The sequence below is a fragment of the Leptidea sinapis genome, chromosome Z (assembly GCF_905404315.1).
Source record: "Leptidea sinapis chromosome Z, ilLepSina1.1, whole genome shotgun sequence".
Taxonomy (NCBI): domain Eukaryota; kingdom Metazoa; phylum Arthropoda; class Insecta; order Lepidoptera; family Pieridae; genus Leptidea; species Leptidea sinapis.
The window spans coordinates 9,561,230-9,578,696 of record NC_066312.1 but is presented as its reverse complement, the minus strand read 5'-3'; the positions used below and the strand labels follow the sequence as shown (position 1 = coordinate 9,578,696).

At 34.9% G+C, this 17,467-nt stretch overlaps 1 protein-coding gene across 3 annotated transcripts in view; it reads right to left on the bottom strand.

The window, feature by feature from the left end:
- LOC126978358 (flotillin-1) overlaps positions 1-17,467 on the bottom strand; it is a 96,352-nt gene that overhangs the window by 4,817 nt on the left and 74,068 nt on the right. For 2 of the 3 annotated variants that reach the window (XM_050827114.1, XM_050827112.1), the window contains exons 4-10: positions 16,089-16,172; positions 12,697-12,915; positions 10,081-10,241; positions 7,927-8,035; positions 7,152-7,277; positions 3,128-3,298; positions 403-507 (exon numbers count right to left, since the gene is read on the bottom strand). In XM_050827114.1, the coding sequence (XP_050683071.1) occupies positions 439-507; positions 3,128-3,298; positions 7,152-7,277; positions 7,927-8,035; positions 10,081-10,241; positions 12,697-12,915; positions 16,089-16,172 (939 nt within the window). In that variant the 3' untranslated portion in view covers positions 403-438. The remainder of the gene's footprint in view (positions 1-402; positions 508-3,127; positions 3,299-7,151; positions 7,278-7,926; positions 8,036-10,080; positions 10,242-12,696; positions 12,916-16,088; positions 16,173-17,467) is intronic. The other variant, XM_050827113.1, reaches the window with a different exon arrangement.

Here is a 17,467-nt window from a genome sequence, read left to right as displayed (position 1 = left end):
CTCTAATATTTTAAAATTTATTTTTACTCACGACGTTCTATACACATAGACAAAACACGTCATTAAAAAAGAGAATTGAAATATGGAACATCCCACACATTATACCATAGTAAGTTTCGACTGCTATATCTATACATTGCCGCATTTACTCCTCTTGTTTAAAATATTCTTGGTGAATGAGCAGCAATGTCAAACATTTTTTAGTTTAGGTTACGTAGCACACGACTGAGGAGCAAAGTGTGTCTATAAGTAGAGTTTTGCCGTTTCGCTATCAGACTGCGAATGATATGTCTTTATATGTGTATAGAACGTCATTGCTCTCGTAAATAAATAATTATAATTGCGTCTTTAGTTTATGCATATAGTAAAATAAAAGCTTCATATAATTCTTAACATAGTTACCTCGACGAGCATTATGTAATCGTGAACATGCACGACTTATCGCACCTTCCGCGCCGAATCGCCTCGAACCGTAGGAGTCGGTACTTGCATTGGCTCGACTAAGCCCTAACCACACACCAGCGAATCATAAAGCATTAGTATGGTTGTCAGCTAACAATGTAATAATCTACAGACTACTGCCAATTACAATTTCGTAATGTTAAATGTTTACACGGACTCACGTAGTGTTGTAGTTTTTACATTGTTTTGTGATTACATAAACAAATGGAGTGATAATGTTATTAACACAATATGCATTAGGTATTGTTATAACAATGATTAGATGGAATAATGGATAAAAGTGGTATTTAGTAATATAAATGCATCCATGCCATACTATGTCGTAAACCGTATCGACACGCTCGAGTAATCCTAAACACAAAAATTTTGAATAAACAACAATTTCAGACATCTTTAGTTACTATTTGATGTTCGAGTACTAATACTAATAGCTGTAGGTCGTAAAACTTAGATCCTATTGAGTTTAGGTTCAATGTCCGAGCTTCGACTTATATTCTACAGCATGGTCATAGTATGACAAGTGCTTGGTTAGACCTTAAAGAAAAATTTACACCTCCAACCAATAGAGACAGAGATTATTCTAGATAAACAGGAATGTGTATAATGTTTACGCCATGGCCCGTTCATTGATTTAACAAGAGTAAATCGTAAAAACTCATCAGTTTGATTATCCAAAATACTACACGTGTATTACAACAATTGTATTACTTTAGCTGTACAATATCGGTTATCGGGCCTTGGCGTAATCAATGAGAATGATGAATAGAAATAAGAATTGTTAAATAACAATTGGAACTAATTTGGCCATGCTCTGTTGATAATAAACAATAGTTATTTGTGAATATTTTATTGAGCGCTAAGTTTAATTACATGATAACCCGCGGATCCGATAGCGAAGTCATAATGTTATGATTATCATCTCTCTCAGCACAACGATGACCAAATTATATATACTTATTGAGAAAAACACGATTATATTACAATAGTTTTAAAAGCATGCACGCAATAGAGGATGAGACAAATATAATTGACAACTGATTTTTACAGATCGTTACTAACCGTTAAATAACAGTAACTGTTTTTGTGTCTGTTTGTTCTGATTAAGCCGATGTTATTGGGACTTATATAGAGTAGGAGTAGTAATATAATATAGAGTAGGGCTGAAATAGATTCAGTAATTATATAACTTGAAGTTAAAGAGATTTAACAACAATTATCGCTTATAAAATGCTCACAGAACACCATTATTTATTTATTTACGGTGTGTGTGGATGATGCAGCTACTGTACTCAACATGTAACATGTACTCAATAAATTTTGTATAAATTTCCTTTTTTGCCTTTTAAGGCACTGACTATTTGACGTTTGAGTATGTTTCTTGCAACACTTTACATATTATATTGTAATTGAAATGATTTGTAAATCGAAGAAAATGTAAATCATGATATAAAAGAGTGGCAATGAGTTTCTTACTACTTCTTCACATTAGCTCAACCCTTTACGAAGTAGCGGTAGATTCAATAAGAAAAAATATTTTTTTGACATTCATAAGTGTCATTTCCGTGACCTACATGAATGAAGTGATTTTGATTTGATTATCAAAGTATGACTTCTAGACATGTCTCCAATTATCAAGTCGAGATATATTTGAAAAAATAATCATTTAGTCCATTACAATGCGATTGATTTCAAATTAAATTAATTGAATGCAATACTAAATAAGAACTCGCTGTATTTAACTTTAATGGCGATGTTATTCTTCGCATTAAGCAATTTATGGAAATTTGTTCCGCATCATAAATAACGTTTGCTATCATATTAGTGATTAAATTAGAACAGCTTTGTTAAACTTTAATAATAAAAAACCACGGCGACATAATCTATAATGTAATCATTGAGCGTCAAATATTAAAGAAGATTTTCTTTTTTTTTATTGGAAATGTAATTTAATCTATAGAGAATACAACCTCTTTATTCATTATTGGTACACATTTAGTAAATGGCACTATTGAATTGAATTTGAAACATTTGAAATACCACAGGTGAGGAAGGGTGCTTGCTATTTATAATAAAACCACATCGCGTTTTCCTGTTAAAACATTGCGATGCTATGTTAAATAAAAATAATCTAAATTTTGTACATTTAATTAACATATATTGTTGTAGGTACCTAATTGTATATTCCCCAACTTGCATCGCAATATAATTTGATACATAGATTTATAATTTAAAGCCGTTGATTAGTAACCATATCTGTAAAATCTTTTATTGAGGCGAAAACATCAGGTAAACGGAATTGTTAAAATTATTTAAACGAGTACTATAGTATTATCCTAATTAGTGTATAGTACTCTCGTAGAAAGTTGTGGGTTTTATATCAAACATGTTAATCTGCAATGAAAATATTAAATTGCTACAAACTCTTTGTTAAGAATTAAAAATTTCATAGAACGCTCAGGCGTATTGGATATCAGGGCCCCGGTTTTACGCAACTACATATTAGCTAGCATTGCTACTTATGTGTGTGTTGTGTAGCTAATTTGTGGCCATTGATCTTGCCACGTGGTTTATTCGGCACTGGGTAGCTGTTAGTAAGCGCGTGAGTAAAACAATTCTACTGTAATAGACAGCCATAAGCAAGCATACTAGCTAATGTCGATCTTACCTTTATCTTTGCAATGTCCACGCCGGTGACACTCTTTACCAAGTCTGGAATGCACTGTACGATCGTCAGAACTTCCCCAGTGAGCTTCGCAGCTCCGACATCGCCACCGCCGCACGAAACCATGGTCACTTTGCGAGCTTGCGACAACGGGGCAGCTACTTCTGCTGCCACCTATGTGCAAAAGTGTAAACTTAGATATACACGTCTAGATAGAGTCTCTTGCTGCTAGAGAACCGATGAAAACAGGCCAGGTTTATTAATTTCGCGTGCGTGACAAGCTACCACTTACACACGCGATTTGTATGTCACTTTATGTTAGTGTGCGTTAGTAAACTGTCAACCTAAATTTATTTTTAATATCTATCTAGACGTATAAATGATCTAAGAGTGTAAAGTATCGTAGTTTAATATATTATGCGAACCAAAAATTAAATTCTGAATGTCTAGTAACTCAAATTTTGTAATTTTTAGTATGTCAAAGCAAGTATCGACTTTAGTTGAATTTATACGTGGACAGTACAACGTTCAACGTTCTAGATTTTATCTACAACAAGGATCAAAATCAATCAATAAAAGGGAGAATACAATCAATATAGGTAGGTATTATTTATATGTTTTAACACTATGATTCACCAAGCCGTATCATAACAATAGAATTCATATGTACTTTAAATTGCATAATAAAGGTTTCGGAGTGTACATACATACGATATGTATTTATTCTTTTGGTAATAAAGATTTGCATTCCGATACAATACCATTGTCAAAATCATAGACAACGAATTTACTTGTTTAGACGACCCAGCAGCCCCGAAAGTGCATGACAAATTTTTAATTTGTCAATGTGTCAAAATACTGAGGAACTAATGTCAAGCGTGGCTGACTGTTTTTTTTTTAATGAAAATACGGGACGACACGAGCAGGATATTCAGCTGATGGTAATTGATACGCCCTGCTCAATACAATGCAGTACCGCAGGACTCTTGAAAAGCCCAATAAATTTTGAGCGGCACTACAATTGCGCCCATCACCTTGAGACACAAGATATTTAGTCTCATTTGGCCAGTAATTCGCACTTAAGACCGAAACACAGTATGTTTACACATAACTGCGTCACGGCAGAAATAGGCGCCGTTGTGGTACCAACAATCTAACCATCCTGTGCAAAGAAGCCTCCCACTGGTATTTTAGTTTACGACCTGTCAAACAATAGATGCATTTTCCTTATTTATCTTGCTATATCTGCGTTAGAGAAGTTCTCACACGCACGATTTATTTATCTATACGTACAATAGTAAATTTAAAGGTAAAATAAACAATTTCGACACAATGGGTAAATAGAATTGAAAATCACATCAATGGTTGGTTGCTACAGCTATTGTTCGAAACATATTTCTTTTTTATCATAATGATATGTCAAGACACGTTACCACACGCTAAGCTTATCCAAACAAGTAATCAATTCGTTTCATTAGTTAACCGTGAATATTAATTTTCCAATCTAATGACATTAGAATAATATACAATCTCAACAAACACATTTCACGTTTATTTTGTTGCAAAACCTTACAATTTAAAATTTTACTGATTTATCTATAAACTGACGACCGATAGTAAATTGACGACCCCTATAGCCCAGTGGTTAGTAACCCTACCGACTGAGCTACAGGTCCCGGGTTCGAATCCGGGCAGGTGCAAACATTTATATGATGAATTTCCAAGTCATGGATGTTTATAAGTATTTATGTATGTTTAAGTAGGTATATCGTAATAATTATATCATTGTCTTGTACCCATGGTACAGGGTAGGTATGCCTAGTTTGGGACAAGATAATTTGTGTTTAAGTATATTTATATTTAAATAACTGTCTAGGTACCTAATGGATTTATTTGTTATGCCACATCAAACTTTCAAGATCCTCGAACATTAAAAAAAAAATCAGTTTTCTAGTATCATCCGGACCGAAGACATGAGCGTTCGAAATACAATAAAATGCTTCCGGGAAAGGGATGAAAACGGATGAAGGCTTCTGTATCAATGTCGTCTTAGGGAAGGCACCACACGATGCTCCCAGATAAGAATGATAATTTATAAATAAAATAATGACATCACCCTATATCACTCATTTAATTTACATATTAATTACCTTTTATTTCAATTGACTCAATAGTAATTAAAATCATTAAACATGTGATATACTGTGATCGCTTCCAGGCAATTTGCGGCAGGAAGTTGAGATAAAATACAAAAAATTGCTGATGAAAGTAACACGATAAATGAGTTTTGAACACGTATTCATTCGTTCGACATTTTCAATATAATATCGACTTCTATAATATAACAAGTTAATGTAATATGACAATTTTTTTTAGCTTACTTGAGTTGTTAAAACGCACGGAGGCCTATAGTGGCGAATTTCGTATAATTAGATATTATAAATTAATCTGGCACATGATTTGGAAAGAATAAACAACAGGAAGGCATAGCGACTACCGATAGAAAAAGAGAATGATCCGGAAACAAAATTACAGACATGACCTTAAAGAGACCTTAAAGTGACCTTAAAGATCACGGGCTCTCTTTAATACTATTAGCTATTGTTACCGGCACTTTATATGCAGAAAAACCAAAAAAAACTGCGTAACGAAATTCGTGAGATACGTCGAGGCAAACCAGCAATAATTGTTTTGTTTCATCAAGTTGATGCACAAGGAGGCACATGGCTCCGCCGTTAAGATATTTAAGACTTAGATTAGTTATTTATGCAACGGTTGTGTAATAAGGGGTATTAAAACACGAATGTGGATTTATGTCACGAGGCGAAGCCGAGTGTGATAATAGTATCACATGAGTGTTTTAATACCTAATTATCAACAGTTGCATACAAGACTTTATCTACACCCAAAATATGAATCCTCTAAAAGATTCTGAAACAGTTAGCTAAACTGCTAACATTAAAACAGCCAGTCCTAGTAGTAACCTAATATCATCCATTACTGATTCTATACAAATAATCTAAGTATTAATGAAAGTATTATTTATTTTAGTAGTAATTTACAATTTGTATAGTGCAATAATTAAAACTCACTTGAATATTATGTATGTTTTTTTGGAAATTAATCGCTCATTTTTTGTAAACAAAACAGTAAAAATATCGCAGAAAAATGGCGGGGATTCGAATAACCTACTTTATTTACGGCGCGCGATGTTCTGGTGCTGTGGAACGCGCGTAAACCAAAATGTTCTTTTTTTGAAATTCATACAGATGCCACGTATCGAGCAATAAGAAAGTGTCTGTCTGTTAAAACTCTTTGAGCATGAAGGGAATGAAAAAAAAAATAGGAGTGTTGTTATGAAATTCAGTACAACATTACAACACTCTTTTGGGTGATGTAATGGTTATTAGAACATTGGGTGTTTTAATGTTGGCAATAAGCTAACTGTTTCAGAATCTTTAATAGAGGATTTAAAGCATGGGTGTAGATAAAGGTATTTTACACTTTTCTAAAATGAATAAGGGTAGTCCGTCTGATAAAAAAAAATATAAGTACTACCTCGATACGTTTTGTGGTTAGAAAAATTACGTCTGGTACGTAGCGGTAACGAATATCGGTAAAATTATATTTGAGATAATCTTTTTTCCGATTATGTTTGTTAAATAATAAAATAATCTATACTTGTATTCACAATAAATGATTTATTGGAAAATTCGACTGAGCAGTGCCGCTCAGAATTTTTGGGTTATTCAAAATACAATCGCACTCGTCATCGAGATATAAGTATTATTTGCCCAGTAATTTCACTAGCTACGGCACCTTTCCGACCGAAACACAATAAAGCTTACACATTAGTGCTTCACGGAAGAAATAGGCAACATTGTGGTACCCACCATCTAGCTGTGAAAAGGAGCCTCCCACTGGCCTCCTTTGTTGCCTAGGCCTCCAGTCCTCTAAGTCTTCACTTTAATAATTTGATTGACCATGTTTGCAAAGTTAGTCTATTTAATGAAAATTGATACAATACCTTCGGCAGCGTATCAAGCATCATGTCCACCATAGCAGCGGACCCGTATTCTTTCCATGCTTCCGCTTTCTTCGCCATTTGCTCGGCATCAGCTACAGCCTTCGCCTTTATTGCGTATGCTTCAGCCTAACAAAAAACAACTTAATATTAACTAGCTAACTAGGATTGCAGCGTTACAAGTATTTGGGTTCAATTCTCATTTTTTTAAATATTTAAATATTTGAATTTGAAGAAGTCTAATCACTTTTGACTATGTGTTCTCCCGACGTTCGCACTCTTGTGCGTTATGACCGTTGAAAAGGTTCTCGATAAAAAAATTTACTGATCGGATAGTTACCGAGACTTGGCGAGAAAAAAAAAAGACAAAGCGCTTAAGTTCTTAAAGATATTTTACCCCAGAAGGGTACCCTTCCTGGTAGAATCTGACAACACCTCCACATCCGTTTTTGCTAGGGCACCCCATCGTATTCTGAAGAAAGCACAGCACCGCAATGCCAAGGACAAAATGGCAACAACATTCCATTTCAAATTTTGTAACTTCAGTGAACTGGAATGTCACAGCAATGATCCTTAGTCTCACTTGTTCTCATGAAACATCTTAAAGGTCAACCGAATGTTTGCAAGTGGATCACAGACTTCCTCACTAGTCGATGGATCCCCGTTAGAAAGAGCAAGAGATATGATACTGATAAACACACATAGTGATGTTAATGAAAAACAAGAAAAATCAGTGGAGAACGCTGTCGATGAAAAATTTTCGCGTATATCGTCTCACCTCTCCACGAACTTTAACAGCTTCAGCCTCGGCTTCTGCTTCGAGGACAGTCTTGAGTCGGTGCGCCTCAGCAAGTTTCTCCAGTCTAAACTTTTCAGCCTCGGCCGGTCTACAAATCACGTGCACCATGAGAACAATAATCGTTACAAAATATTTTTATATCTAATGAGATTCAACATGCGATTAACTTTTTCCACTGGTTTGTCAGGCGCCTTAGTTAGTGTTATAACTGGTCAAATGAGACTTTTTTTTCATTTACGTCAATGAAATGATACTTATAAATATTAATAATAAATGTTTATTTGAAACACACATTTTACAATGTCATAATTGGTAAAAATATACTTTTCACCATTTACCACGGTAAGGGTTGATGTTTAATGAGAAGTGGCAATAAACTCGTTGCCGCTCTTTTAAACCAAAATTTATTGCTTCATCGTTTTACAAACACAATCTATTAAGGGAGGAAACGACCCGCCCAGGACACCGCCACAAAAATTGACATTTAAGCAAGCATGACAAAGGCTGTCACAAGAACTCGAACAGATAACAAGAAATAATGTGTTTTTTACGCCCTGCCCATTACAATGAAATGCCGCGCAGGATTCTTGATAAACCTTTCTTCCCACTGGTAAATTGTATCTACATATTATGCAATACTCATCATTCACCAGTGGGAGGTTCCTTTGCACAGGATGCCGGCTAGATTATGGGTACCACATTGACGCCTATTTCTGTCGTGAAGTAATGTGTGAAATTGCTGGGTAAATGAGACTTAACAGCTGTCTTAAGGTTATGAAGCGCACATACTTACAATAATTTGATTATTTAGTTCAATTTGCATATAATTCATTATCGATATAATATTTTATTTATAGAAAAATCAGTGCAGCCATTGCAGAGTTACCCATAACAGACAGACACTTTTTTTTATAAGTATCTGTCTGTAACGTAATCTGTAAACCCACATTCATTAAATTTAATTGAGTATTTTTTTATGGAATAGGAGGACAAACGAGCGTACGGGTCACCTGGTGTTAAGTGATCACCGCCGTCCACATTCTCTTGCAACACCAGAGGAATCACAAGAGCGTTGCCGGCCTTTAAGGAAGGTGTACGCGCTTTTTTTGAAGGTACCCATGTCGTATCGTACCAGAAACACCGCACAAGGAAGCTCATTCCACAGCTTTGTAGTTCGAGGAAGAAAGCTCCTTGAAAACCGCACTGTGGAGGACCGCCACACATCCAGATGGTGGGGATGATATCCTAACTTGTGGCGTGTCGTGCGAAGGTGGAATTCGGCGGCAGGAATCAAGTTAAACAGCTCTTCGGAACACTCCCCGTGATAAATGCGGTAGAAGACACACAATGAAGCGACGTCTCTACGCAACGCCAAGTGATCCAGCCGTTCACAGAGCACCAGGTCCCCGACAATTCGAGTTGCTCTGTGTTGCACGCGGTCAAATGGATCGAGCTGATACTGGGGTGCGCATTATTTGTGTGTATTTAGTTGCATCACTTTACAAATATAATAATTAAAATAATTTGTAAAACGAAGCTGTAAATGTAAATTTAAGCTCTTTTCTCATTAAAGCTCCACTTTTTAAAAAGCGGTGGTAAATGGTTAAAATAAAAAACTCTTTCGACATTCATGTATTATTTCATGTTTTGACCAAAATGAATGAAGTTATTTTGATTTGATGGATTTATTTGTGTGATAGCCTTATTACACACCACTGGCTTGTATAAATACGACTGGGCAGGCAGTTCCATATGTTTGACAGCAAATTTTATGTGCTTATTTGAAACGCTACCTACTCGCGTTCGTTCGGAGAACTAATTTTGACGTATAGTACAAATGGCTGCGAAGAAACATACAATACTCTGAAGTATTTTTACATTTTGAATTAGTTTCGTTCGTTTTCCGTGTTCCTTATACTACAAGAATCAACGTAATAAAGTACACAATTTTTTTAGTAAATACTTTCCAACCATCTATCGCTGTTTGCTGAGGTTGTTATCGCTAGTTTTAGTACCGCAGACTCTCGCTACATGGCCAACAGCGCCAAAATGGCGAATATCAAACAGGTACAAAAGCACTTTGACAGCCACCAGTCAAGTGGTATATAGTAGAGGTCAGTGTTATACACCTACCTGCGTACAGTAGCATCCAGCTCTTTTTCGCGTCTTTGCACCTCCCACTTCTGAACGTTAATTTCCTGTGTACGTTCCACAACAGCAATTTGCATCTGTTCTTCCTTGATGCGTTGTTTTGTTTTTGCGGCTTGCAATTCGTATGCCATCTCAGCTTCCGCCTGTAAATAATAATGATCGGGTAAGAAAGACCCGGACAGATTACTGTACCCAATATTAATTGGGCTGCTCTTTGGTGAATAACCCTAAGACAATGAGTCCTTTTGGCCTTGATAAATGGTTGCTGTGCGCTAAGTCATCTATACAAGAGATAGTTCAAAAGTAATACAGGGCGTCCCACGGCCATGCCACGTGGAGAGGCAGTAGCTCAAATATTGTAACATTTTACAGAAAGACTTTTTTTTAACTTAAAAAACAATTTAAACTGCATTAATAGATTTTTAAATAATTGCCTGATTGTACCGGTAATCGAATATGATAATGTCCGTTGTATTTCCTTACGGCTATGTCAGCCTTTTAAATTTTTTTGAACACTTAACATCAAATGATGAAATTCATAATCTTCCTTTTATTTCTGATGCTATGTTATGTAACAAAAAAGCTATGATGAAGCCATTCCGTCGGTATGATATCGCCACATGGTATTTTTTTTATCTTATAACGGGTTCGATTTCCGGTTCAATCGGGCGAATATTTCAAATCTATAAATGCAGTTTAAATTGGTTTTAAATTAAAATAAAGTATAGTTAAATCTACAATATTTCAGGCATTTCTACCCATGTGGCATAGCCATGGGACGCCCTGTATAATGTTTAGTGTTGATACAATATGGTATGTCATGTCTTTACGTAAAAAAATCAAAAAGGTAAATAAACAAAACAAAATTATAAATAAGGCTCGACGACTGAAGAAGGTATAATTAAAACCACTGAAAACCAAGAGACTTCATAAAAAAATTATATATATAAGCACGAAATATTACTTTATTTTACAACACAGCAATGTTTATAAACAGAATAAAGTGTCTATTATTAAGTATACTCGAAAGAAATAATGTAAAAATATTTTGGATATTACATCTCCCTGAGCCAAAAATACCGCCTATATCTTATATCTTTAAACGAGCAATTCTTGTATATATATATAATCTGAATCTCGGAAACGGCTCCAACGATTTTCATAAAATTAAGTATGCAGGGGATTTCGGGGGTGATAAATCGATCTAGCTAGGTTTCAATTTAAAAAAAATGGTTTTATCCATGTTTGAATGAGAAACAGCTACAATAACATTAGAATACAAAGGTAAATTTCGCCACTATATACAAGACTATTATAGCTCAGATGGGACATTGGGTGATCCGGAAAGCAGAAGACCCCGGTTCGAATCCAGATGTCCTATTAGTTTTTTTTTTGTTCAAGTTTTGTACATTCTTAAAAATCCGAGCAAGGCTCGGTCGTCCGGATATTATAATATAATTTTTGGTCCTCTTTTAGTCAGACGCCGTATTACAACATTATAAGATATATTATATTATATCAGGTCCTCAAAAACCATTTAACATTTAGTGAAATTAGAATATTAAGTGTAGAGACATGAGTCAGAAAAGAATTAAAATCTGATGTACATAATATATGTACAAGTATGTACAATTCAAAGTAATTATTATTACTATTTTCCTTTAATGTCAGTCCTATTGGATTACGGATTTGAGATGTTATATCTTTAAGTTCAAGGACAAATAAGCAGTTCGTTGTGATTGGGGTTGGCCAGAATGCTACGCTTTGTTTTGTAATTACTTACAATCGAGACTATGTTGCCGCAAGACAACAGATCTGCCGGTTTTTTATAGGAAGGGAGGATAAACGAGCGTACGATAGTAAGTTTCAACATACAATCCTCATGTTACCGCCGTCTATACCAGACGAAAAACGCGAGTGTTGCCGTCCTATACGGTGAATTTGTTGTACCAATGTTGCATCTACGTGCAAACAGCACGCAAGAAAGTTCAAACCACAGCTTGATTGTACATTTCTCCATAAACGCTCCGCTGTGACCATAGTGACACCAGATGAGGATGTGGTGCGAAGGTGGAACACAGCCAAACACGCTACTGCAGAACCATGACGCATAGGCATGGCTGAAGCAGCGATGACTCAACTCACCAAAAAAAAATGTATAAAGACAGGAACATGACTGCTCGGACAAAACTACACCTAGTCCGTAGCCTCGTGTATATCATATATATCTATGGGGCAGAGACACGCACATTGAAAGCACTGGACATTCTTATTGCTTATCTTAAACGTCGTAAAAAAGCTCAGGATTCAAAGAGATTAGCGGTTGCTTCAGGTTTCTTCACCCATTGCTTGCTGAAGCGAAGATAGTCTCGAAAGACTGATGGTGACGGGGAAGGTAGAGGGGAATAGACCGAGAAGCCGAAGAGATGGTCAGATCAGATATCCGAACACGGAACTACGGAGTCACGATCCTTAGCAGTGGGAAGAAGAAGTATAGATATACAATTAAGCGACGTCTCTACGTTACGCCAATTTAGGATGCAGCGAGTAACAAGTGTTTTATGAACAAAATTGAGAATGAAATTTGTCAATGATTACCTTTATAGTGTGAACCTCGACGTCGTAAGCCGCTTTTTTAAGTTCAAAGTCTCGTTGCGCCTTAGCAATTTCGGTGTCATTCAAGAATCTCGAAGCCATACGCTGCTCCTCTGCCATTGCTTCTTTGATTTTCGCCTCCGCTTGTGCCTCAGCCTCACCAATACGAGCGTCTCGTTTTACTTCAGCAGTACGCGCCATACCCAATGCTTTTAAGTACCCCTGCATGAGGATATGATTATCATTGGTAAAAAATTAACTGATCAATGTTGCTAAGCGTTTTTACCACCAAAGAACAACATCACTACAAAATAATATACATAAATATAAAACAAGATGTTTCTAAAATGAATAGGATGTAGTAAAAAAATATCGGTGAAGAAAGACATTCTAAATTATCATTTATTATTCCTCTAAATATATATTATTTGTGTACTATTGTCATACATTCTAACTTCTGTATGCGAGTTGCGACACGATGATTTTATGAAAAAATTTTTGATGTCCGGTTCCGCAGTAATGGTGTGACAGCGTAATAAACTCACATTTGCATGAATTAAAAAATTCAGGTATATCTTGTACTAAAATATTTTAAACTTATTAAAATAATATAAAACAATTCCATGATTTTCAAGTTCTAGTACAGCAAGTAATTGTTTAAAGCGATCACAAACAGCAAAAAAAAAAAAGAAAAAATAATAACTGTTATATGGATATTCCTAAAACACTACATTCCAAAAGGAATAATAACATACCTTGGCTCCCTGCAATGCCATGCAATGAAAGAAGACGACTAAAGTACTAAAATGTATGAAAAATATTACTCGTGTTATCACGAATAATCTATAAATCGGAAATATTTACCCAAAACAGAACCAAACAAAGCAATGTGCATCAATGGGCTGTCAATTATAACAAAATGAGAAATTATTAAACAATATACTGCACTAAAAAGTAATTATTGCTTATATTTTTCTGACACATTGGTGAATAACACTGACTACGAAGGGGTCTGGTGTTAGAATCCCAGTTGGTGCAAACATTTGTACAATGAATTCGCATGTTTGTTTCCGTGGATATTTATAAATGTATTTATGAAATGTTAGGATATTTTTTTTAATGAAAAAAAGGGACGCGACGAGCAGTATGTTCAGCTGATGGTAATTGATACGCGCTACTCATTACAATGCAGTGCCGCTCAGAATTATTGAAAAATTCTGAGCGGCACTACAACTGCGCTCGTCACCTTAAGACATAAGTTGTCAAGTCTCATTTGCACAGTAATTTCACTAGCTATGGCGCCCTTCAGACCCGAAACACAATATAATCTAAACGGCATCCGGTGTGGGTCCGGGTGTGTACATAATAAACTGTATCAAATAGATCGATGTCTGACACACATTGCCAATTATTATTTTAGCCGACAAACTCATTTCTGTATATTCGTTCCCACACTATCTATATAAAATACTATGGATGAATTTACTTATAAATTTCACTCAATTTCTCGTACTGCAGCCCTAGAGAACTTTTTAATTTGTAAACCTCTTGTGGCTCCTGGTTCATCCTGTCAATAGGAAATTTTAAACTTATTTTTATTTTATGTTTTTTTTTTCATATATTGATAAATTGCTCACACGGTGCCTTAACATGTATGCGGTGTATGTGTCTACTGCACTCAATACTCTTTGGAGATATGTGATGTCAGATTTATGAAAAAGGGATTTATTGTCTCACAAATTGATTCCTTTAGAATTATTTTTGATGTCACTTCTATACTACTACTTTTTTTAGACACTTTTCTATACTAGATACTACTACCGCTTCGGAAACAAATGGCGCTCTGAGAGAGAAGAAGCGACGCAAGAAACTCTCCCAGAATTCTTTTTTGCGTTCTTTTTAATGAATGTCACACTGTGTACAGGCTTTACGATCACTTAGATATTCAGTTGTGGAGTAGTAGGATTTACGACTGAGCCATTTTTTAAATAAATATTTAAATTTATTTATAGATAATGCCTGAAAAGTGGCTGATACTTTATTATAAAAATGTATAACATTTACCCTTAAAGCTATTATGTATCTTATGAAGTCTACTAGAATTAGTTGCAAGCAATCCTTTATTCCTAGTGTTATAATAATGAAAATCACTAGAAAGAGCAAAAAGGTGATGGTTTTTGTGAACGTATGTTAAATAATATAATAATTTTCATAATTGTATTGACAATGAACAGTCATTATAATTATTTCTTTAAAATTTCTTTGAGAGACTGTCTATAACCAAGCTGATATAGCACGAATAGCTCTCTTTTTCTCAAAATTGTTTCCTTTAGAAATATTTTTGATGTCACTTCTAACACTACCACCGCTTCGGAAACAAAAAACGCTCTGAGTTCCAATCTCTGGTCATGTATAAGTACGTTGGTTTATACCTCCGCTGTGTTTGGTGAAATGAACTGTAAACACTTTCCCCCTTATTAATAATAGTCTGCTAACTTAAAGCATTGCTAATTCTCACTCTGTCTTCTTCTATTGACCTAAGTCAGAATGAGAAAAAACACTCCTAAGCGGCTGTTTAAAGTTAGCGGACCATTATGAATAAGGGGGTAAGTTTTTTACTGTTCAAGTGATGATTATTATAAAAAAATGCGTATCAGAATACATAAAATCCTGTTATAAAATTATTAAAAAATATATCTTATTGTATTTTATTTCGACTATACAGGATGATTTTAAATTTAGTTCATCAGAAGTCTTGTATAAAGTCTCGAAAAAAAAGAGAAATAATAACAGATTAGTGTCATATAAATTGTTTTTTTTAACTGGTTTAAGTTGACCTGATGGATCTGCAGGCTAATTTGTATTTAGCAGTTATTTTAATATAAATATTTATTCTGTAATATTGTTTTGTAAATCATTATAAAAAAAAAGAAATATGTATCATGGCTTAATATACATATTTTATCACTTACAACAGAGACTGTGAATGACCGTCTCAAACATTTTTTTTATGAAAATAAGGGACAAGACGAGCAGGACGTTCAGCTGATGGTAATTGATACGCCCTGCCCATTACAATGCAGTGCCGCTCAGGATTCTTGAAACCTCAAAAATTCTGAGCGGCACTACAACTGCGCTCGTCACCTTGAGACAAGATGTTAAGTCTCATTTGCCCAGTAATTTCACTAACTACGGCGCCCTTCAGACCGAAACACAGTAATGCTTACACATTACTGCTTCATGGCAGAAATAGCCGCCGTTGTGGTACCCATAATCTAGCCGGCATCCTGTGCAAAGGAGCCTCCTACTGGTAAACAGTAATTAATACAACAAATTATTAATTATAATTGTTAATGAAACGGTAATGATTGCAAGAGTATTCAACTGTTACATACCTCTTCATCTCGTATATCTTTGAGGGTGTAAGACACTACTGTAATGCCCATATTAATCAGATCACTCGACGCCACTTCAAATACCTGTAATATTTATATGATAATTTTAAATATTAATTGGCTACTACAAAATATATTGTTGATAATATAAGACAAGAGTTGATAAATATAATTTATTTAATTATAGAAACTTGGATAATTTATACGTCCAGATAGTCTCTTGCTGCTAGACAACCGATGAAATACATGGCAGGTTGATTACTTTAGTGTGCGTAACAAGCTGCGTCATACACTTGCGATTTGTATGTCACTTTGTGTAAGTGTGCGTGCATTACTCCAAATAAAGGTTGACTATCAACCTCAATTTTTTTCGACTTTTTTACAGCTGTCACAGTCTATGTAGACATGTATGATCAATATTATCTAAGCATACAACACTGAAATTTGTATCAATGGAATAATATGTAGATGTTTGTGCGTCTGCAGCGTTTGTTAGGAACAGAGCCACCAAACCAATTTCTCGCAGCAAAATAGAAATGTACTAGAGCGTTGTGGGTATTGGTGAAATTATAAGAATAGGCACACAAACTTTCCATATGAGGGTCGGTACATATCTAGCGAAAAACGTGCCGCTACTTATCGGTCGCGTAGTGCCAGAAAAGACAACTGAAAAATATTTAATAAAATATTCAACTTATTAATGGACAAATGACATTCACTCATTTAAAATCTCAGAGGATGTGTGTTCTTTATTCAGACCATATATTCGTTTTATCAAGAGATAAAACAAATCATTACAGAAATCACGGTACCATAGCAAACAAACTTACAAACAAGTACTACAACTTAGTTCATTTCAAAACATACCATAGCAAACAAACTTACAAACAAGTACTACAACTTAGTTCATTTCAAAACATACCATAGCAAACAAACTTATAAACAAGTACTACAACTTAGTTCATTTCAAAACAAAATTGCTAACTAACTTATGTGCGGTAGAAGAGGGACCTACTAAACTTGACCTCTCTAGATTTGCAAGTGAATTCTGGAATCAAGGCTAAACATACACATGCAGGTTCTGGCAAATTAATATGGGTGGGAGCTGTGGCGTGCATTGGTTTCCTAGCAAGGTAGGCATTGTGAATCTGACTACTAAGATTGCTTTTTTTTTTTTTTTTAAATTTTCCTTACGCCAGCGTAAGGAAAATTTTTATGAGTGATTTCTTAATAGAAGTTTAAATATATGGTTATAAAATAACGGAACCAAATTAAACTAATTCAACTTTAGCACTAGTGCTATATTTATTTCGGTTTATTATTTATTTTACTATATAATATGCACATCCCCGGGTGGGAATGCAAATTGTGCAGAGTAG